The sequence below is a fragment of the Triturus cristatus genome, chromosome 4_2 (genome assembly GCF_964204655.1).
Source record: "Triturus cristatus chromosome 4_2, aTriCri1.1, whole genome shotgun sequence".
Classification (NCBI taxonomy): Eukaryota; Metazoa; Chordata; class Amphibia; order Caudata; family Salamandridae; genus Triturus; species Triturus cristatus.
Genome location: NC_140586.1, coordinates 380,502,758 through 380,526,541, shown reverse-complemented (window position 1 = coordinate 380,526,541; position 23,784 = coordinate 380,502,758). Strand labels below are relative to the sequence as shown.

The 23,784-nt window shown below is 41.8% G+C and overlaps 1 protein-coding gene and 1 long non-coding RNA gene across 3 annotated transcripts in view; one reads left to right on the top strand and one right to left on the bottom strand.

Moving 5' to 3' along the window:
* The window catches only part of ASPM (assembly factor for spindle microtubules), a 393,967-nt gene extending 380,709 nt beyond the window's left edge, over positions 1 to 13,258 (bottom strand). For both annotated transcript variants that reach the window (XM_085601843.1, XM_085601844.1), the window contains exons 1-3: positions 12,830 to 13,258; positions 4,967 to 5,110; positions 1,254 to 2,850 (exon numbers count right to left, since the gene is read on the bottom strand). In XM_085601843.1, coding sequence (XP_085457969.1) covers positions 1,254 to 2,850; positions 4,967 to 5,110; positions 12,830 to 13,105 — 2,017 coding nt within the window. In that variant the 5' untranslated portion in view covers positions 13,106 to 13,258. The remainder of the gene's footprint in view (positions 1 to 1,253; positions 2,851 to 4,966; positions 5,111 to 12,829) is intronic.
* A 178-nt stretch (positions 13,259 to 13,436) lies between these two features.
* The window catches only part of LOC146833921 (uncharacterized), a 95,092-nt gene continuing 84,744 nt past the window's right edge, over positions 13,437 to 23,784 (top strand). The window contains exon 1 of the long non-coding RNA XR_014960628.1: positions 13,437 to 13,662. This is a non-coding gene — a long non-coding RNA (uncharacterized LOC146833921). The remainder of the gene's footprint in view (positions 13,663 to 23,784) is intronic.

Here is a 23,784-nt window from a genome sequence, read left to right as displayed (position 1 = left end):
TGCAGCATATTAGTTGTTCTCTTGAGACTTTTTAGTTTGGCTAAAACTGACTAGACTGCCAAGTAAGTGCGCTTCTCCCTCATGTTGTTGTATTTTTAAGTCTTAGGGCGTTCTTTAGATAGTTAGCACTGGGAGTGGCGCCGCATCCTATGGGAACGATACAGGGAGCGGTAAATTTAACTGCAACCGTTCTTGAGCTGCTATTGTGAACAGTTGATCATTCTATGTGTACATGTGTCTTACATCAATATCCTGAAACTTTTAGCATCGCATTGGCCTTCAAGAAATGGGCACCAATGCAAAACTCTAAACGTAACACACAACACTTATGATCCACTGGGAGTGTTAACATATTACCTCAACTATACTTTGAAAGCTGCACTAAGTGCCATACCTATAAATTAACAAGTGCGATGATTCTGAACAAGAGAAACGGGACAGGAGGTACCAAACAGACACACATCTCAATGATCTGAGCCAAACAGGAAACGGCAGTTCAGTCATGAAGAATTCTTGGTCAGGGAATAAAATGTATTAAATGTATAACTGAACAGATTACGTTTTACAGAGGAGGAAAAACAGTATTCTAACTCCAGTTACTAGATGTATAACCTATAAGCATCTATTTATCACTTCATTTAACTCTTCCATACAGTAGAGTGCAGAATACCTTTGAAGATCAGTAGTGTCAATTTCTCACTGTGCACATCAAACAGACCAAGCAATCAATGACTTTGTTCACAAAAATATCCCAAAACTTAATTTCATACTACGCTCAGAAAAGTGACAAAAAAGTGCATAAAGTGGGTAGATATAGCCACTTACTCCTCAAATAAGTAATCCAGCCCTACGTGCTAAGCCTAGTCTTCCTCCAAAGAGCAAAAATTAACTTCAGATATGAGTTTCTCTTTGGATGTAATGGGGGTACCACTTAATTACAGTGACAACAATGCAGCAGACAAATCAAAAAGATAAAAAGTATGGTGAACCCTTATGCGTTCAGCTTATAGTTACTTATGCTAGTTAACATTACAATCCTCACATCAGCAATGAGAAAGCATACTTGTATCCAAAACAATATTATGACAGACATAATAGCCATAAAAATAAATGAAAATCATGTATAAAAGACATTTACAATCATACACATACATCTTAAATTAGGTTTTATAAAAAATAAAAATTCCAGGATTAAAAACTAACACTATTTTCATGCAAGTAGCAGTGAAAGTCAAATGAAGTGAAAATCTTACCCGCTTTCTTTCTTTGGTTTTTCTGCTCTTCACTTCTGTGTCTTGTAACATATCCTTTTTGCATACTGGCTTGCTTTACTTTCATAAGAGGTGCTATCGTTCGCTCAGGTCTGGTTAATTCTGGATGGTCATTTGTTGAGACTTTAGCAATAACATTTTCTATTAGTTCTCCACTTTTTCTTTTTCTGCAAACCAAACTTGGTCTAAGAGGATCAGGACTTGAGAGGTCTGCTTCTCGGACATTTGTTGAACAAGTGGCCACATCAATAACAGGAAGTTCCAGAAACCGGACACTCTTCCTTTTTTCTAGAACATTGCCTTCATAGTTTGCCAATGAGCTTTTAAGACATCGTCTAGCCTTTGGAGGGGTATTCGCCTTCTTGCTGTTCTCATTTCCACCATCAGGTTTACTTTTGACAACAGTCTCAGAATTAACTTGACCCCTTTTGTGCTGGACAATTTCCAAACTGTTACACTCTTGTTGTGGCTTAATAAAAAAGGTTAATCTCGATGGCAGTGGTTTAAACTCATCTAAAGTAATGTTAGACAAATCCGATTCCTCACACACAGATACATGAGGTAATATTTTCTTTTGTTCTTCAGCTACACATGGATGTCCTGAAGGTGGAGAGCTTGAAAACGAGGACAGTGAAACATTCACACTAGAGGACTGGAAAGACAAGAGCAAGGATTCATATTGCTGTGGATTTAGGGAAGTCTTTACTGAAGAAATATTTTCCCTTACAAACTGATCTGGAGACAGAATAGGAACAATTTCTGGGGATCCAACATCTTCGTCAGGCTGGTAACTGTCATTAACAAATGAGTCTGGACTTAAAAATTTCCGTTGACTAAGGGGAGTTGGGAAAAAAGCCTTCTGATCCGGGGTATAAACTGGTCTATTTCCACAATTAAGTGTCCCTCTGTCTGGGGTTTCATTCACCAAACCATTGAGGAAGGCCTGAGGAGTAACAGTTTTTTCCACATTGAAATTAAAATCGTCTTGCAGAATGGTGGCAGTTGTGGTTGTTTGAAATGATCCTCGATACCCAGATGAGCCAATAACAGAGTAAGTTGTTGACCTCTTCAAAGAACCAGGAGTACAAGTCACTCGAGAGTCCCGACCAATAGGATTAATGGGCGATATGGATAATCTCTGCTCTACCTCACCTTCACCTGCAGCCTCTTCAACAAAATGAAATTCTTTATGAACACTGGACGAAGCTGTAACCCCTTGCAAGGATTCACAGTACGTATCTGCACAAAGAACAGAATACGTAGTTGAGCTTCTTAGTATATCTGACGCATCAGTGACTGCATAACGTTCTTTTCGTTGAAGTCTGATGGGGGATGAAGACATTTTGTTTTCAACATTTTTTTGGGTAAACATTTTTAGGGATTTTATGCCTTCAGCCACTGCTATGTTTTCACATGACTGCAATGGGCTCCTAACCCTTTCAACGCCTTTATAGTTGTTCTTCTCTGAAACACTCTTAGTTTGGTTAACTGTTTTCATGTTAGAGTCCCTTTTCTTCGGCCTCGCAGAATTTAAGGGTGCTGAACCATTTTTCTTTTTTATAGCTTCCCAAAGGCTCTTCTGAAAAAACATTAAACAAAAATCCATATCAGAATCAGAATTCTTTTTATTCAGCTCTGAACAGCCATATAAGCATGAAAGACAGGTGCAAAAACAACAATAGTATACATACAAGTTGTTAAAACATGCACGTAAAAAGACGTCAGGACTTAACTATTCCAAGTTATTACAATCGAGTTTGACGTCTAAATGCCTGTTGCGAGAGCCAACAGCAGAGGTCAAAAGCAGGTCAGGTCACAGAGCATAACTGAAGCAGCTGTTCAGAGCAACAAAAACAATGTTGCTTTTCTTTCTTTGGTTCTATTTTAATAACTTACAATGCTCTGCTGTTAATGCTCCCAGCGCCATGAAACCTGTTGGTGAACAAACGCTCTAGAAGCTCCTTATAACATAGCAATGACAAGCAGAGAGAATGTTTATTTTTTTGCTTTCCTTACATAGAGAAAACCTAGAATCTTTCTGCATGTTTCTAAACATTTTGAGCATCTGCATCTTTTTTTGGTTTGTTTTTTCGAACTGACTTGTATTGAAATATTTCCAATACCGGTTTGCAACAAATATCTAACAGGTTTATGTTGTGTTTAATTTTGCACTAGACGTTTTATTTTTATTCTTCATGTTTGCAATCATGTTCACTCTTTCATAAGAAAGTTCTACGCACCAAGGTTTTAAGTGGTTTGTGGGAAAGGTGATGGTTTGACCATGTATCATATGGGATAAAGTGCCCCCTGGAGAACATTCCTTGTTCATCTACATGGTTATGGAACTCCTAGGTGACTTGCAATATCCTTATAATTTACAGAAGGGGAAACTTTACTGCTTTATATATCATAGTTCTAGATGTCCTCTCAAAGAATACAACGATAAAACAGACCTCCATAGCAGAAGATTTATACATGTAGACTAAATATCTCTTATGTCCCCCACAGCCTCACCATGCATTCTATAACTGTAGTATTTCAACTTATGCCCAATAACCTCCACCTATCCCTCTGAACTGGACACCTAGCACCATCCACGCTGGCCCACCACTTGGCAAAGATTTACAATTTTGCATCCTCCATACTGAAGCAAATCTGTCACAAATACATACAGCATCACATCACAAAGAAAAAAAACGAATGACCACCGTTCCAAAATGCCTCACAGATACCAACACCATCTTCAGACAGACCTTCAACACCATCTTCAGACAGACCTTCAACACCATCATGCCCTGCCAAACATCTAGCAAATATTCTTAGAGCACTCAAACAAAAATATGAAGAGCGGATTCAGCCAAGGAATGGTAAACAGAAAATGTATCATAAAACAGTTCAAAATTAAATTTTCACGATACAACAAATACAAATCTCGCTTCAATTACACAAATAAATCACGTTGTGTAACTGTAGTCTCTCAAGATTCATTCCATTGCCCGCATTCTTTAACGTTTGATGCATTGCTTCTGACAATTAAGATTTCGTCTTCCGGTCTACACCGAGGAACAGTATTACCTTCGATCCACAAACATGCAAAACCAGTAACCCCCTCCAAGAAACTCGTCTGACTACAGTCCAGTCATGGATAGCATTTTGGAGTTCAATCTCAGGGAACTTTGTGGCAACTACTATTACTCCGTGCCAACCAAATACCTATACAAATGCTTCTTCCTTCTTCCACCATAAATTAATCAAGTACTGCGATTAAAGCAGAGAAGTCACCATTGATTTAAAAATTACATTTGGTATCCTTTAAAAATCAGGCCTTTATTTGGGCACAGCTGGAATCTAAAAATCAGAAAGCCTCTCACTGCTTGCATGTTGCTGCTCCAAATAGAATGCAGACATGGGCAGGCATCAGAAAAAAATGACACCAGGACAACTTAAGCATGTTTCCCTTGGTTGGTCAGATCACAGATCTGGGCCAGAAAGAGTTACCTGAACCGGCAGATCTCTATACTTTACAGCACTGTCAAAGATTATACATTTTGGAAAAGGGTAGTAATCTGCCAAAGTGTTGGAAAAAGATTTATATTTGAAAGGATGCGCTAAAAATTAAAAAATAATAAAAATACTAAATTTAATTACTCATTAGGACAATTGAAAGTTTTGAGTATTGGGAAAAGAACGCTTACCTTTTTCTTTACTGGTTGTTCTGCCTTGCCTAATAAAACAACCCTATGTTTCACAATGCCACTGGTAACAAAGGTGAGCAGCTCCCGGACTCCACCCTCTTCCAATGGGGTCCATCTTATGGAAATAAACTTCTTCTCCATGGGCTAGGAAAGGAAAAAACTATTTAAACAAACAGATGTAAGAAACAAAACATTACTATCAAAAGAAAAGCGAAATAAAACAAACCTTGGCAATACCAATAGGTCTGCTTCATAACTGAAAGTGCCTTTCCAGTCACAGGTGCACTTAGGCACTCATTAAGCTAACATACATGCACTCGGTTTCACAACCTCAAACTCAAAAAGCCGTTCACCCACCCACTGATTCATTCCAGCATTCACCAACTTATCAAGCTGCACTAAAACAGAAACACAAACTCAGCAAGCAAATTGAAGATAAAAAGAAAACATGCTGTCACCTAATCTTGGTTGGCAAATACTTACAACACAAAAATATAAATACATTGTAAAAGCAGATGTCCATCTTGCAATGCAATTATACATAGTACATCATTGTTTTACTCTTTCCAACGTAGCTACCACATTTAGAAGCAGCTTGCTGGCCATCTGAGAGCAGTAAGAGAATGACTCATGATGCACAATACCATTCCAAGAAGTCCACTCAGTAAACAGCAAACTGGGCTGCCATCTTTGAATGCTAAATTCTATAGAAACTACCTGTTGTACTAATCCAAGGTGGCCAAAATTACGATTTTAAACATGGTGACCATCTTGGAAGGGATCATACACTATGGACAATACTATTCCAAGATGGCCACCCAGTATACAAACAGTAGTCTCACAGAATTCAGCTAGCTGCAGTTAATCTGTGACAAGTAAGTGAACCTGTAGGGCAGTGTGGGGAGTTGCAGAATACTCTAAAACAACAGGAACAAAACTGGAAGAAATGGAAATGACCCTATGAAAAAAAAATATTGTCAACAGAAGGCTTAACCGCTAACACAGATACTGAAGCACATTCATTTTCAGGTAGTAGTCTGCATAAGCGAACTAGCAAAAAAGCTGTTCGGTAAATAGAGCCCATGGCAGAAATCTATTAAACCATCCAATACAGTATGCAGTCATGGGGAGAAGAAGATTGTGAATGTCACTCGAACAGAGAGAAGAGGGCTCTACCAAAGACTACGTACAAATACAAGTACAGTATTTATTTTTTAATTATTACAAGGGCCAGCTTAGAAGGTAACTACAACAGCGAGGCCACCCAAAGTGGGTCTGGCAAATATGACCCCAGGTTTGTCAAATGTAACCAAGAGCAAAATCCTAGCTTTCTATAAGTAAACTGATATTCCATGCAACAAAATGCCGTACAATTAACTGTGTAATAACAATCCACTCCTAAAAGCCTCCTGGTTTCAACATATATATTTTTTTTTAATTAAAGTCAGGCTTATTGATTTTGTTGTAATTTTTCATAATGAATAGATGAGACCTATGGCATCTGCCATATCTTTTCCAAATAAACCATTCATGCCTACACCTTTTATCACTGGCTCAACACCATAAACCACTCAGGCTAACTATGTTGAGCATAAGTTTTCCTACAAGTTAATCATCAACTATAGAGTAATAAAATTGGAAGACGATACCATATCCTAGAAAGTTGCGCACTGCAGGGTTCAATGCCAGTTGAACTCTGCAATTGACATGGGTCATGAAGCCATGAAGGATTAAAGTTTTAAAAATTCCTCTGGGTGATCAATCTGGATGTCAAGATTCTGAGGAAAGCATTCTGAGTGAGACACCTATGGTCACACCGAGACAAATCCCAGTGATTACGCACTGAAGCAATATGGTTCACCTCGGGAGACTCTCACAAATGATGCTTCAACTAAAAACGGCACAGGGTGAGAATGTAGAAGTCACCAAATTAAATAATTCCGAGCCCTCGTTAGTATATTTAAGGAATGGTGCTGATCCGTCCAGACATGTATATTTTAGAACAAAGGGGGATAGGCACGTGCAATTAAAGTTTACTCCACAGTAGATGTAGAGAAAGCTTGGACACTTTTGGTAACAGTAAATGCAGAAAGTCCTGTGGCATTTTAATTTTGGGATGCGTTTCATTGGCTCGGCAAATCTCCTCTATCCGGAGCCAAAACAGATGGCAAGATTTCAGAGCTGCAGTTCCACAAGAGTGGCACCAGTTAGGGTTATCAGCTATAATCCGTTGCTGGATGGCCTGGCTATGAATTCTCTGGCAAGCACATTCAACAAGCATTGGCATAGCCAATAGGTCTCGCCTTTGGGACCTTATAAGTGTTTAGCCATGCAACAGTTGCATAACTAAATACTTATAAGGTCCCAAAAGCGAGACCTATTGGCTATGCAAAGCGGCCGTGCGGCCGCTAAAGTGAACGTAATCACGGTAAAGCGCAGCGCCAGCGCACATGCACTGTAGCTCTAGGCTGGCCTGGTAGCACTTTTTGGAACCCTCTCAATAAGTCTTGCGAGACCAGCGCATGCGCTGGGTCAGGCGGGACCTAAAAACGAGTTTGCAAACTGAACAGTAAGATGACAAACAATACACAATGTCTCCATGTAGACAGAGGCTTACACTTACTTCCCACACAGGGGCCTTAAATGCACTTACTTCCCACACAGGGGCCTCTTCCTTGGGTCCCCTTCTGCAACAAGCAGAATATTACCAGTGTTACTCCCTTGGGCTGGGTCCTGTACCCCAACAATAAGCAGTGCTGGGCAGATTTCCATAACAACACTACCCGGGCTAAAGATGGCCATGACTTCAGCTCATGGTAGATCACTCCATGGTGCTCAGCCCCCTCTCAGCGCAGGTACCACTGTTATAACCCGAATAGATGTTACCTAAATGTTTGTATTCCGTTCTCTGTTTAATTGGTCTTCGTAAGTTGATGTCTGGTTAACCTCCTCACTGTTAAGCATTTCCTGAACGACATGGGTCCCCAGGGAAGGTACCTGGTCACCACATGGAATATATAAGGGATGGATAACGCACCTAAGCAACACAAAATCCACTACCAGGTAAAGCAGCGACTAATCTATAAAGCGTTCCTCCAGGAATCACATCTCTGTGAGACTGAAGTAGCCAAAATTAGGCACAAATGGAAGGGCCAATTCCTCCATATTTATTTATTTATTTATTTAGGGAATCTTGTATAGCGCACAGATACCCCAACGGGGTGTCCCGGCGCTTCTGTGAGAGCAGATGCTGTGTCTGACTCAATTGGTATCAACAGAAGAGAAAGGTTTTTAGAGCTCTCCGGAAGGGGAGTTCCTCCTGGATGGTCCGGATGGACAAGGGAAGCTTGTTCCAGTGGGAGGAAGCACAGACATATGACCTACTTGGTGCTTGCTAGGGGCACAGGAATCTGGCTGAGCCCTGGAGCACCTTTTGCAGTTGTAGATTCTATCATAGACACCAAAGGGCGCTACGTCCTCCTTCGGGGGGTCAACTTGATGGCCTACCCCTAGTACTAGGTAGCCTTTATTTGCCAAATGTTGACTAGGTCCACTTCTTGAACGTACTGACCAATGTTAGCAGAATGGGCAGATACCCTACAGATACAGGGGGGTGACTTCAACAGCGTATCAGACGTTATGCTTAACTGAAAGCATCCACCCTTGCCAGCTAAAGCCATGGTGCACAACACAACCACACTGGCCCTTGCTCGACTCCCGGCATCTTAGGAATGTGTAAACTCGAGAACACTCGTACTACTCCGCCCGTCTATCCAGTTGGATCAAATACTATGCTCCACAACGCTACAAGAGGCCATTTAACTAGCTACCTAGGAAAACTACTACCTGAACTTTGCCCAAAGGAGTTGGAATTTTAGTGATGCATAATACCACTACCTACCTTGAGGCTCCAGCTTTCATGATTGGAAGAGCAGGAGTTTTCGTGACACACTACACCAGGAAAATTCAGGAATATTTCCAGCACAATCCAGACACGGCCATTTTAATCTCATGGAGTGGGATGAGTTTAAGGCGGTCCTCAAGGAGGTTGTCAAATGTCAGCTTAGGTCTTAATATTTGTATTCAGAGAAAGAAAAGTAAACTGTGACAATCGTGCTGTACAAAGAGTGTGAAATGAAAGGCTTTTGGATGGCAGGTTTTTTCCCCCAACGCACAATATTTAAATAGCTTTTAAATGAACTATTCAAACCCTTCAAAATATATATGAGTAGTTATAAAAGCATCTTTTTGTAATTCTGTGTGATAAAAAAGGTTTTTAATAGAATGAAAACATATCAGAACACTTTATTTAGTGATGTGCAAATGATAAACATTTTTTCTGAAACCCAATTTACAGATTGTTGTATACGCTATATTGTTTCATCAGTAAAACTGCATTTTAGTGGAAAGTTTGTGGCCATTTCAATGGAAATATGCTGTTTGTAAATGACAGTACGCTACTAAATCATACATTAGTAATGCATTCATTAAAAATGAGTTTTTAAACATGAACTGAGTAACATTCCTGCTCTGATGAAAATGCTATTAGGGAACTAAGAGGCACGCTATTTGTAGCCCATATGTGGGCTAGTTTTTTATTACACAAGGAGCAAAAGCTTAGTCTTAAATCAAACAAAATAGTTTTTGTACAGCAGAAATGCTGAATTTGCATATTTAGAGGTGCTCTCATAAGTGATAATGAAGAAACAGGTGGATCTGTAAAATAAAATATTTTCTAGGATCACGCAATTAGAGACCAGATTACGGGTCAAGTACATTACAGTTCGGTCGAGTAGGTTATTAAAGTCACTAGACCTGCAGCTCTAGTAAACTTTTCATGATTTTTTGCGGCCTGCATGAGAACAAAGAGAAGTCTTAGCAGCACAGCTCACTGAGAAGGATGTATAACAGGTCTGCCAAATGCTGGCCAAAGGCAAGACGCCAAAATCTGATAAACTACCCACAGACTTACCACAGATTTGAGACCCACCAGACCCCTAAGTTGCTATTATATAACTTAGCAGGAACATTCAGCAGGCTCCCAGCCACTACCAGAGAGGCGCTAGTCGTGTCTATTCTGAAACCAGGAAAAGACCCTATATAGCGGTCTTCATATAGACTACTCACAATATTAAATACAGATTATAAAATCCTAAGAAAAGTATTTGCAGACAGATTACTGCCACTACTACCTACACTGGTCCATACAGATCAAAATAGGTTTATCCCCTCCAGATACAGGTCCTCGAACCGGAGACAGTTATATCAGATATTGGAGCAATCTCATTTTGTCTGACCGCAGTCCGTCTGTATAGCCATAGACGCAGAACAGGCAACACTGGTGAGCAGGAGTCAACAAACCCCCACACCTTAGTTCACAATGTGCATATGATTGGGTCTGTGCACCGCGTGATCACTTGCCTATATAAAGCTCCAATTGAGCATACTAGCGAAAATCTGCAACCACTAAGTCAAATGGGACAACATTATGTCGCACCCTACACAACAAAGAATGGTGAACAGCCCTGGGGCACCCCCACAGGGTCTCATGCAATGCCAGTTTCAAATTCATAGAGTTCACCATTTTACACAGGTTTATCTCACTCCCCATGCTCTAAACCATATTTTCCCCAATGCATACTGCCCTAGATGCCGTGACCCACACACTGATTTCCGACTCATGTAATGAGCACACCCCAAATTACAGACTTATTGGACAACTCTTCTAGGGAAGGTAACAACAGGAGGATTTCCATTCGATAGAAAGCTGTGTGTGGCCATATTCCCCAGATCCAAAATTAGCTCCAGATTCATAGACCTGTCACCACTACTAACAAAAAGGACAATCAATAAGGAAGAGGAAATCAACCTATCCTCCTGCCATGCAAACATGGAAAAGGGATGTGACATGCCAGGCTGACCTAACATAAAAAGCACTGAGACGGGAAGAATACAGAGGCTCGCGTAAAAGACCCATCTCTAAGGGGTGGGAGAAATGCTCTGACTGACACAAAGATGATACCATGCCACCCTAGATGGGGATTGAACTTACTTTTGGGCCAGAGATTCAAGCTCACCAATTGGAATGAGACCCTCACTTCCCCCCCCACTCCCGCTCCCCCAAAATCATCAGTGGATGCCTGTGTGCAATCCTGGAATGCACACATCTGGTCATATAATCCACTCATGAGCTATGACCCACATGCTAACAATGAAACTGCTTTAACGTGTCCCATCCCATCACACCTGGCCCTATCGCTCCAATAAGCCCCTCCCAAAGTTTACTATACTGCCTCACTAGAGATTGTGTGTGGTCTCCCAAATACAACGACAATATACATCAACCTCATCATGACTTGCCAGTGGGTGTGGGGTATGTTCATTGTTAGATTTCCTTTAAGTACTGTTAGAACTAACCATATTGAGTAAATCAACTGTGCACAAAATGAATGTCAAACTACTCTTAGCTGTTGAAACCTGGAGCAACAATGATTCATGATAAATTGACAGAAGTATTGTACTAATCTGTATTACATGATAACAATCGTCAATAAAAATGGTTAAAAAAATCTCTCTGGTTCTACTAATTGGATTTTGCCATTTTATTAATTCAAATTAGCTCCATTTTCTAAATTGATTTGGAATTTGTCTTGTGTTTCACTCTATTACTGCTTGAGTGCTGCATTATTATTTTACACATTGCCTCCAAATTAAGCCTGGTGGCTTTTGTGGCAATCTACCAGTGGGTTAATCACATTTATTTATTGCCTTTTGTGGTTCACCCCGACATGGATTGTATTATTTGAGTGGGGCTTTCACTGCTCTCAACTAATAACCCAATTTATTACAATTTACCATACCATTTATGAAGTTTCTGTGCCCCTGGAGATAGCAGCGTAATTTTGCCAAAACATATAAATATACATACTCTGGCTATGTAAAAACTGATAATCGTTTTAAACACATTTTAACACTGTTCCAGAAAAGTATGCGTCGCCACCAAAATCTGGGGGCTAGCTGGCATAGGAAAATATCAAAGAGCTATGTGTTCAGTTTGTCCAACTGCTGGTGTGAGTAATTTAGACAGCAGATTCTATTACTACTGCATTTTTAAGTTGCCATTTTGATCTTGTAATTACATTACAAAAACTGTATGCCTAAGCGCAAACAACAAATAGATTGCCCATCACCATATTGCTCCAAGCAAGTGGACCGAACCGTAAACACATGAAAAATGCAAATATGACACTTGGGCATAATTTAAGGATAGCAGTGCCAGACCTAAGCATACAGAAACCTTCCACTTATGTGTATGGAACAATACATTAACAGTACATCACACGACTTCCAATATTTGCTAACTAAAAGGTGTGATGCTCGTCCTAGGCTCACTGTGCCACTGAACCACGCAATACCGGACTGAAGAGCCCTAACTAGGCCGAGACTAATACTAGGTTGCTTGGGTTCCTGTTCAGGGATGACCAGGCCAGACAGTTTGGGCTGGACTGTCCCATGAGAATCAGTGTGAAACATGATTTGCATATGGCCGGGTCCAAACTGAGGTGGCACGGTGAGCAAAATAAACTGAGAATGGATTAATTCAAGCATTCCATTCATCACCTTGTGGATCATTTCAAGCATGGTTCAACACTAGAACTAACGAACAGTAGGGGACGTTGGCAGAGGATGTGGTCTCTTGGAGCAGGGAATCTAGCAATTAAAGAGGGCATGGAAGAGAGACGCTTAAGTACGGGTCTCTTTGGCAGAAATATGAGAGGCATCCGGCAGAGCATCTGTGGTAAGGGATGAGGAGAGGACGTACCGTGCAGGGCCACGCCCGGTGTTGTGGAAGTGAGCTCTTACCTGCAGCAAAAACTTGCGCTCTTCCAGACTGAAGCCTCGCTCCTCTGGTACACGCTCCACCCGCACATCCACCGGTTCAGCATTGGGGTTGTCGATGGCCAGCAGCGCGGTGCGCGAGGTGCCCAGAAGCACACAGTCAAAGCACACGAAAGGTGGCCGTGCGAAGAGTCCGAGCTCCAGCACGGGACACTGCTCATCTTGACCGATCTGCCCCTCAGCCGAACACTGCTCTACCTTCAGATGCATAGGACGGGAAGGCCGGTTTTCCATGGCCATTGTGTGCCTCCAACCGGTGGGAGTTTGTCTCGGTTACAAGCTTTTCCACTACCCTGGTATCTCCCTGTTTCTGTCTCATTTCAGCCGTACAGCGTTGCTGTCCCGTCAAACGGCTAACCCCGCCCACTTGGACATTCAAACCTCACTTCTCTAGCCAATCCCTGGTCGGTAATGACAATCGCTCTAGCCCAATAGTCGTTTACTGCTGAAAACATCCAATCGGCTTAGGGAACTCTCATCTGTGAGCAGAAACAAGATCCAATCAGGGCGGGCGCGTTATATTTAAACAGTGGCGAGTGGCTGCGTTGTTATTATAGCGAACATGCATTGAAGAGTAGCACTTGCTAGCATCTCCCCAGTTTCTTATATTCTGCAGTATACGCATTGAAAAGTAGCTGCTCGTGTTGACGTGCTAGCAATTTAGTGCTTTAAATGGCCTGGTACTGAGTACGGGCACTTCTCGGTTTTCTTCTCCTGAGTACCGGAACTTCTTTTTGGGCAAGGGGAGTACCGGTACTCCTATGGTGACCAACTAGCGTGGGAGCAAATTCAGGATGGTGAGTATGAAAATTCAGGGCAAAGGGTCAAAATTCAGGACAGAAGGTCAAAATTTAGGACAAAAGTTACGTTTTACAGATACATCAGAGTAGATCACACAATAGTATATGAGGACGTAAATAGACAACCAACAGAATTACAAGTCAAAATAAGTTTATATGAGGTTGTGACAATCGTTAACTTAACGGTTAGTTGGTATGCATGCAGCTTTGTGCAACTGTGCAGGTATTTTTGTGGTATTTCATATAATCATAATTTATTAGGTCGGGCCTAGAGCCAACGCGCATGCATTGCAAGACTTATTGTAGAGGAGTGGGTGAATAGAAGCTCCGCCCACTCTTCACCCATTTTTGCCATTGGCTTGTGTCATTGTCTGTCCTAAATGCTGGCTTCTGATTCATCAATAGGCTTTTTAGTCCCTCCTTAGTATACCGCCTCATCTTCATTTGTCACCTCCCATGGCGACTGGCCCCTTTAGTTTGTTTGTTACATGGTACCTGTTATTTAGACTGTGAGCACTATTTTCTGTAATGACAGTCTCCTGCAGGCACGGCATGCCTTCTTTACTCGCCCCCCCCCTGTTCGTTCTCCATAGCTTCTCGTTCTCTCGTTGTCTGTGCATTTTCCCCCACCTGCCCTCCCGTTTGTTGTCCGAGATTTCTCGCCCCCGCCCTCCCGTTGTCTGTACCTTCTCCCCCGCCTGCTGTCCCGTTTGTTGTCCGTTCCTTCTCCCCCCACCTCCCGTTCGTTGTCCGTGCCTTCTCGCCCCCCGCCCGTTGTCCATGCCTTTGATCCAGCGCGAAGGACAAAATTGACATATTCTCCTTATGTCACAGATTCTTATTCACAAAGGTTCATTCATACATACATTCATTGGTGGGGCCCATAACACCAACACACTTCTCATACACACAATACTCACTCGAATCTGTACACAGGAGAAGGGGCTGCTGGACAACGTGGATACCTTATTACCTATCAGGACTAATTTTCTACTATTTTATATATATATTTTCTTTGCACTCTAAAGAATCCTGACTTTATCCTCGAGGCACTCCACTGTGTGGTCGATGGACCAACTAGTTTGACTGGTTGATGGTGAATTAGAACCAGCTAAAACACAATTAAAGTCTAGAAAGACATATCATATCTTCAGTGATTAATTTAAGAACCACAAACTCATTTCTTGTTATTTCAATTTTGTTTATCTAAATCATTAATCAATCCCTTTAATCTTTCATTTATATACTACAGCTCATAATTTGAAATTTAGATTTATTAAAGAGTAATTAAACATTTAGAAATCTCATTTAAGCATGAATTTGGGAAAAATACAGTAAATCATTTACCAATAAACAGGCGACGAATAGCTTCAGGTCAAAAAGGGAGTTATCTGCATTCTTAGTAAGGACTCCCTCGGAGAGGCAGTCTGACTCTCACCAAGGGATCAAACTGTCAGGTAAAAATACAGGATGTAACGCAATAATTCTGAATATATAAAGCTCAGAAATTCAGCAATGACCACCCATCAATCCGCAGCATGGATCAATTCCACACCCAGACTGGCAGCATAGAAAATAATGAAAATAGAAAGGTCGAAAATAAAAAAAATCAATCACCCAACAAGAACTTTCCATCTAAGATTACCCCAAAACAACCAGGAATCGCAATGGCCAATACAGCAACTGCAAAACTATATTCCAAAAAGCGCACCCCTGTAATGACTGATGAGGGGTTATTATACCTTTCCTTGCCTTACTTCATACAAAATATGGCAACTTTAGGGGCAGACCAAATGTTCTGATTGGACAGTCCGGGGTTATCAATAGTTCATTGCACTCTTCCCAGTGCAAACTGGTTCTGCATAGTGACTTGGCACAAGAGTTCATAAGTTGTAATGGTCCTTCAGATTCCCATGTGGGGACCAGCAAATGTATCTTTTCAAGGCAAAAGGGTCCTATTGACAGGATAATTCTATGTCTCTTACGTGGTTCTCATACGGTCATCTACTTGCTTGCGGTCAAGTACCCAACACATCGACCTTGGCAGGGAACACGATGTCAGTTCATTTCACCTTGTGATCTCCAGAACTATCTGGGCATGCGCAGAAATCATCGCGCGCACAGGTTGGCATCTGCTTCAGAGAACGCCATCTTGAGTACTGCGGACTACTAGGCCCAAACGTTAACTAAGCAAGAATAGACATAGCAACAATTAATATGTAGAAATGAAGGTTCTAATGTTCAAACCCATCACTAATCCCAATATATATTAGTATTTTCCTAGCTGCCGCAACATTTAAAGCGATAATACTTACCATACGATAACTTTAAGCCACAATACAATCTCGAAGCAATATAAACCATGTCATTTTACTATGTCATCACTATCTAAGGTTAGTTTGCGTACCATTATTATTTAATTTTGCCATGCAATTAGCAACTTAGTCCCACGTGTATTTATGTTTATCAAGGTGCAAATATTGATTAGTACCACTTCCACTGCAAACATGTTATGTAAATTAATTTTTAGAATGATTACGTAATTAACTTAATGCAAATGAGAGGAGGTATACAAAATCTTGTTTTACCTTCTCCATTAATCCCTCCTTTGGTGATTTTAAACATCACCACTACTCACTAATTTCACTAAATTTATCTAAGGAAATGGTTTTATTCAAATCCACTTGCATTTGTTAGTTTAAACAATAGTGTTCTCCACACTGTTCTCTTTTGTTTTCTTGTACACATTTTCTTTAAATTCTTCTAATTCTATTTCCTCTATTTCTCTTTCCCTTATTTCTTTCTTTCTCTTTCTCTTTCTTGTTTTCTCTTTTTTCTTATTTTGTAGTTTTCTTCTTTTTATGCACAGACATCCTAATCTCAATATTAACACTAGAATAATCACAAAAGTCACAGGTATTAGTATTTTGCCCACAAAAGAGCTACCTAATTTTGTTAATAATTTCTTAATAGTGGAAAAACTTTTACCAAGTTTCTCCCATACACCTTCAACCTCCACTGGAACAATTTCTTCATGCAATTAAGTTATATTCTTAATATTTTTCTTTATGTTCTGACTTTTGTCAGGAATGTAAGTACAGCAATGATGTACTTTCAGCATTCCACAGACTCCTCCCTCTTTTGCCAATATAATGTCAACGGCAAGTCGATTTTGCATTACCATAGCTCTCATGGTAACCATTTTGGTATTTACCATTAAGAACCCTCCAGCTGTGTTTGTTGATAAACGATCCACAACTGTGGACAATTTTCTAATTTTATGTGCATTCATAGATATTCCAACTGCTGGTATCAGTGCTTCAAAAATATCGCCAATAATTTCTGACCAATTCTCCCTTCTTCTACGTGTTAGCTGTCTACCTATTTTGTGCAATCCATTTTCTCCCCTTTCCACATGAAATATCTTTGGAAAGACCAGGCCTAAGTAGCAAGTTCCGTACCAATGGTCCGGCAACCTATAATGAGCTCTGTTTCCACATATGTAAAATATCCAGGGAATACTGGATCATTTCCTCCTTTAAATCCCCATCCTCCCAAGATTTTGTATGAATCCTGGCACTCACTTGCACCTACAAAATAATTATCATATACATTATTATCTCTACTTATGCATAATTTCCCTTTCTGGGGCCAATCTAAAGCCATTGCCGGGTTTATCTCTTCCATTAAATGATTTTCCTTCCCAACATCCCAATATGATGTTTCTATCCTTTCCCCAGTCACCTTCTTTTGCATTTTAATTCTCCTCTCCTCTACCATATTCAGGAAAGTTTTCTCTTCTTTTCTTAAACTACAAGTAAGGTTGTTCTTAAACACTTCTTCTAAAGTTAGTTTTCTGGTTTCTAGGAAAAATTCGCCAAGCGTTTTACCAGGCTTCACCTTGTTTAATTCAGGAACTACAGAAATTTGTGAGAAAATATTATCTATGTCAGTGTAATCATATTCTAATTTGCCTGTTTTATAAAACAATCTTGCTAGGACACTACAAGTCATCCCATATGTCAAAGGAAGGTGATAAGTGACACCTTCAGATACAGATGCAGGCAGCTGCATACAAACGTAACAATCTCTAATATCCATTGTTTCTACATATTCGTATAATCACTTTGTGAAACTATTTTTAGAAAAATCGTTTATAGACTTATCTTTATGAAGTTCTGTTATATCTACCAGTTTTGTGATATGACTGTCATCAGAGTTTTGGCTAATTGTTCCATTCATTGAGGGTCTGTCTACTTTTTCAAATGTTAATCTAAATGAAATAGTTATGGCTAATATAATCCAAACAAGCATTAATAAACCTGTACAACAAAAATACATTCTACACCATCTCAGTGTTTGCCATGTTGTCAATAATCAGTGTCTTTTAACTTCGCCTCTTTCTTCAAAAAATTTCTTTGTCTAAACCTAAGGCTTTAGTTGCCTACTGGGTTCTTTCTGGTCATGTGTCTTATCCGGGCTTTCAATTCCTTCCAGAGTTCTTTTGTCTCTTAATTCATGTGTGAAACATCCTTATCCATGGGCTCACAGTCTTTATTCAGAATTTCTTGGTCATCTGTTTCTTCTCCAGTGTTAGACACTATTACTCTCAGGATTTCTGAACCTTCTTCTTTGTCCGCCTCCTGAACAGTCACTCTCAGACTTTCTTGGCTATCAGCTTCCTCTTGTATATCAGGAAGTGCCACATATGTCAATTCCGGTGACTTGTACTTCTGGTTAGGCCTTTTTATCCTCTTTGTGCGTTGCAAGTGCTTCTGATCAGTGTCCTCTTGTTTTCCCTGACTGGACACTTCATTCACTTGTTCAGCATTATCATGCTTTATTCTTGTCAATCGGTATCTCAATTTCTTGATTTTATTGGGCCAAATATCTTCTTTAAATGGCCTTTTCAATTTAGATCCTTTTTCTTCTCGTTCGGTTTTCCAAGCCCTTTTTCTCAAATTTCTTCCCCCTTTATTTTCTGTTTCACTTTCTTCGGATTCTGTCTCTGTTTGGATATACACTGTCTTTTAATTTTATTCTTAATACTTCTGGTTCATTGTCTGAATCTATCCCTCCTCATGTTCCTTCCACACAGTCTTCCTGCTGACTATCTGACCCTTTTTCTACCTGTTTAGGTTGTGTTCCCTAAACCTCCTCGGGGTTCTTCCGCAATCACTTCACCCTCACTCTCTGTATCTAATTCCTCTCCTTCTATCTCTATAATTTCTGGAGGAATTTCTCTTGTACTTGTACTCAGGATTTCTTGGTCAACGATTACTTGTTCAGTGTCTCCAGTGTCATGATTCTTTCTCGTATTCCTGCTTGCTCTGTCTCAGATTCAGAACTAGTATATGAAATTAAAAGGCGTCGTCTTAGTGGTACATTTTCCTGACCAATAATTTCAGTTTGACCTTCTTCATCTGCTTCTGGTTCTTGTCTTGTTTTTGTTTCTTCTGATTCCGAACTGGTATCAGATACCTCCCAATGTTGTCTTTCAGATTGATCTTCCGGATTTGGGAATCGAAGAGTGCGACTGGCATGAATCCAGTTCTTCTCCCCTGCATACTTCACAGCAGTTGTCGTTGTCAGAATCACTTGGCGTGGTTTTCCCCAGCGTGGAACCAGACAATTTCTTCTTCAGTGTACTTTTGTGCGGACCCAATCTCCAAGACTCAGATCATGAGCTGGCTTCCTTTCAAGAGTGGTAGCATCTGGTCCAACCTGATGAAACACAGAATGTACCAAATCAGCCAATCCTTTACAATAGCCCAAGACAATGTCATCAGATATAGGCAGCAGTTTGTTGATAGGAATGAAAACATGTCTCATTGCTCTGCCCAGTATAATTTCATGGGGTCTCAGACCAATTTTCCTATCAGGAATTGATCTAATGCTCATTGAGACAAGAGGCAAGATATCTGGCCATTTGAGACCTATGGCCAAACACATTTTCCCCAATCTGTTCTTTATGGTGCCATTCATTTGTTCCACCCCTCCAGAAGCCTCTGGTCGGAAGGCACAATGCAATTTTTGTTGTACTTTTAATGCTTCACAAATCAGTTTTATAATTTCATTCTGAATGTTTTCCTCTATCTCTTTCAATCGTTACTGGGAAACCAAACCTAGGAATAAACTCTCTCAGTAGGAGTTTCGCTACAGTAACTCCATCATTTCTTCTGGTCGGGTAAGCCTCAACCCAACGAGAAAACAGACAAACAATCACCAATACATATCTAACCTGTTGAATGAGGGCATTTCAATGAAATCAAGCAGCATACGAGTGAAAGGACCTCCCTCTTGTCCTATAGTTCCCAAGCTCACCACAATTTTCCTCCCTGGATTGAATTGCTGGCATATGAAACATCTCTGGCAAAGGCTCTCAGCTACAAGCCGGAATTTTGAATCATACCAAGTTTGTTTGAAAAGTCTAATCATGGCATCCCTTCCTATGTGTGCCTACCCATGGTACATCCGTGCCATGGTAGAGATCATGCTATCAGGCATTACTGGTCTGCCGTCTCTGTAAACCCAAACTCAATCTACTTCCCGTTGTGTGCATCATGATTTTATCCATTGTTTTTCTCCTCTTCCTCTGCTGCTTCCTGTAACTGTCTCACTTCATCCCATGTACTTACTGTGTTAGTAAAAAGCAAGGGACATAAATCCATTTCCTTTTCCCTGTTACGATTCAATGAAGTCAAATTTCGAGCACAGTATTGGGCTATGTCATTTGCAAATTCATTACCAGCTGACACATCATCTGTTCCTTTCTTGTGTGCTGTACATTTCATGACAGCTATTTCTTTAGGCAGCTGTATCGTCTCAAGTAACTTGCCAACTATTTCTGCATTTCTAATTGGAGTTCCACTCAACATCAAAAACCTCTTTGGGACCAAATCTGCCCAGTCATGCACCACTACAAACCCATTTTGGTTGTCAGTAACCACAGTGACTTGCAAATGCTTTCCCAAGTTGCATGCTGTAATCAATGCAAAACTACTCGGCGACCTGAGCAGATCGTACTCTTTTCAAACAAGATGCTTCCAAAACGGTTGCTACAGTGCACACAGCATATGCAGCACTCAAAATTCCTTTTCCAGTTCTTAGGCATGACCCATCTACAAACATCACATAGTCAGACTCTTTCAGAGGCACGTCTTTTATATCAGGCCGCGGTTTGGTGCAAAAATCAAGCACTTCCAGACAATCATGATCAACATCATCCTTTACTTCTGCATTCACAGCATCAGGCAGTAATGTCGATGGGTTCACATTAGTGCATCTTACAAGATTCAAATTTGTAGCACCCAAAATCACCTTTTCATATTTAGACGACTATGCGTCATGAACTGTGTTTTACTTCTTGTCAAAAGGATTGCCACATCATGTGGAACAAACACTCTCACAGGATATCCCATTACAATTCCTTCACTTTGTTCCAAGCTCTTACATGTAGCAGCTACTGCTTTCAAACATCTAGGCAATGCTACAGCTACTGGATCTAGTACAGCTGAAAAATAGGCAATTGGTCGTCCCAATTTTCCATGTCTCTGCACTAACACGGAAAGAGCACATCCATCTCTTTCACTGCAATAAAGCTCAAATTTGTTTTCATAATCAGGCATTCCAAGAGCTTCACACAAGCTGTCTCTCAATTGTTTAAAATATTTCATCTCTTCTTTATTCAGCTCAATTGGATCTCTCACATCACTCTTTGTCAGACGTACTGTGAGAAGTTGGCCTGATATATGCTGTCCACTAATTATAGTGGGCACCCTGTATCAGTCCAAACAACCCCTTATGGTGATAGGTTAAAGACAACCTTTATTGAAAGCTATGAGACTGGAGTTCGAAGTACTTAATTTAAAAGTTAGCAATCAACAGTAATAGCACAAATACACGTTTGGGCCCTAGGGGCGTACCAAACCATATACCAATAAAGTGGTATAAGAACCACGACTGAACTAGACACAAGGCCTAGTGCCTGTAGAATCGCTGGGACCCCAAGGAACCACCCAAGGTAGTGACACAGGGGACCCACGGGGGCCGTGTGCAGTGTGTAAACACAACCGCGGGTTCCCGTTAGCTTCTATGGGCAATGTCGCGGTTGGAAATTTAAAGATTAGGGACACTTAGAATCGAATCAGGACCAAACCCTTTTGGACTTAGGAAGTTCTAGGGCTAGCACCCACGGGAGCACCGGAGTACTCGTGTTACCTCACCCAGGGAAGCCAGGTGCATAGGTGTCTTTTGGTGTCGGGTCGCGTCATCGATTTCATTGGAAGCTGGCGAAGAACTGCTGCTGCCGTGAAGAGGAGAAGTGTCCGAAGAGATCCAAGCCTGGATCTAGGATGTAAGGAACCTGAAAGCAGAGGGGACAGAGTCTGGGTCACTTGCCAGTGACCGAGGGCAGGATGGACCAATGCCCACTGATGTCGGGTGCTTCAGGTGAGTGGTCGGGTGTCTTCTTGACTCTTCAGCCACGAGGTCCAGGAGGTGTCGACGAAGTCCACGAGCCGGATTCGAGGTGACCCACGAAGTCTGTCGAGTGCTGCGGTGTCGGCGACCAGAATGGACCCAACAAGCCTTGGCAACGGCAAGTCTCGTGGAAAGAGAAGAAGGACGTCGGTGCAGACCAGCAAGGACTCACCCAGCGAGGGTAAGTCGGGGCACGTCTGGAGCAACCAGGAAAGCCCAAGCAGAAGAGGACTTGCCTTCGTGGGGACCCACTAGCCAACGGGCTAGCGATTGCGAAGGAGCCTCGAGCGGTCGCACTGGTACCCGGCACACGGGTCACTTGTGGAGTGGAGGCCAGAGATCTTCGGTGCAGTCTGTGCTCAAGGCTGGGACTTCTCGGAGCCCAAAGCAGAACTTCAAGGATAAACAGGAAGTTGATGTACCAGCAATAGTACGCGGTGCCCAGGGGACATGGTTCCTCGTCACCCACGGGCCTCAGCTTTGCTGTTGACTCAGGGTAGCCTCGGGGAAGTCAGGAAATCCACCTCATGTGATGCAGAGACTTCGGCGTCCAACGGGAGCTTCGGAATTGCAGACCGGACAGTTGCTTCTTTGGTGCCTGCCAAGCAGGGGAGTCACTCCTTGACCCCAAGGGAGATTTCTTCAGTCTTCTAGTCAGGATAGAACGTCGAAGGTCCAGGATATATGTTGCAGAGTTTCGTCCAGGGTAATCTAAAGTCGTAAGGACTGGGCTCCCATACTCATACTAAGTTTGGGGGTTGGACATACTCTAGGGACCCACCTATGGGAGGGTTTGGAAAGAGGGGTGGTTACACCCATTTCCTTTGTCTGGTTTCGCTCCAGAGCAGTGGCAGGTAGCCCCTGCAACCGGTTTGAACTGGACTATGCACAGGGACACCAAGTGTGCCCCCAGTGCAGGACTTCAAAGCACCAGAGAGTGCTCCCTCCCAGCCCCAATACACATCTGCCTGTCTGGGGAGGTGGTTACACCTCCCTTGAACAGGAAACCTATTGTCCAGGCCTCCCCTGCCAGAGATTTGGTCAGCAGCAGGGGGCCAGACCTGTGTCTGTGGCAGAGGCATCCATTTTGTGATGCCAGGGCTGTAGAAAGTATTACCGGGTTAGACCAGTGTGAACATGTCTCTCCCTCAAGAAGGTTGGAATGCTACCCCCGCCGCCAGAACTGGTGGGAGGGGGGGGGTAGTATTCCAAAGCATTTGACACCAAACACGACATGTTTCCGTGCAGCCATCCCAAAGTTAGCATTCACCGCGAGGTTATAATGCACTTAAGAGTATATGGTCAGACAGCACCACACACAGCATCAGAGGAGGAACTCCGAACGCTGCAGAGGGGCTCTGCTCATGCAGGGGCACCCTCTCACATAAAAACCAAGCACTCTGCCTTCAGGATTGTTAAGGCCTGCCATAGGAGTGACTTGTAGGTTTTATATGTGTGTGCAATGGTAGTGATATAGGTAGCCTATACCACTGTAAGGGGTGCAAGCACACCCTTACCCAGGCTGTAGTAGCAGACCTGTGGTGCCATTTTGGAGTGCTTCCCGGGGATGGTATAAAACATGCTTCAGCCCATGGTAGGCCTCTGCGATACCTATGCCCTAGGTACATAGTATATCAT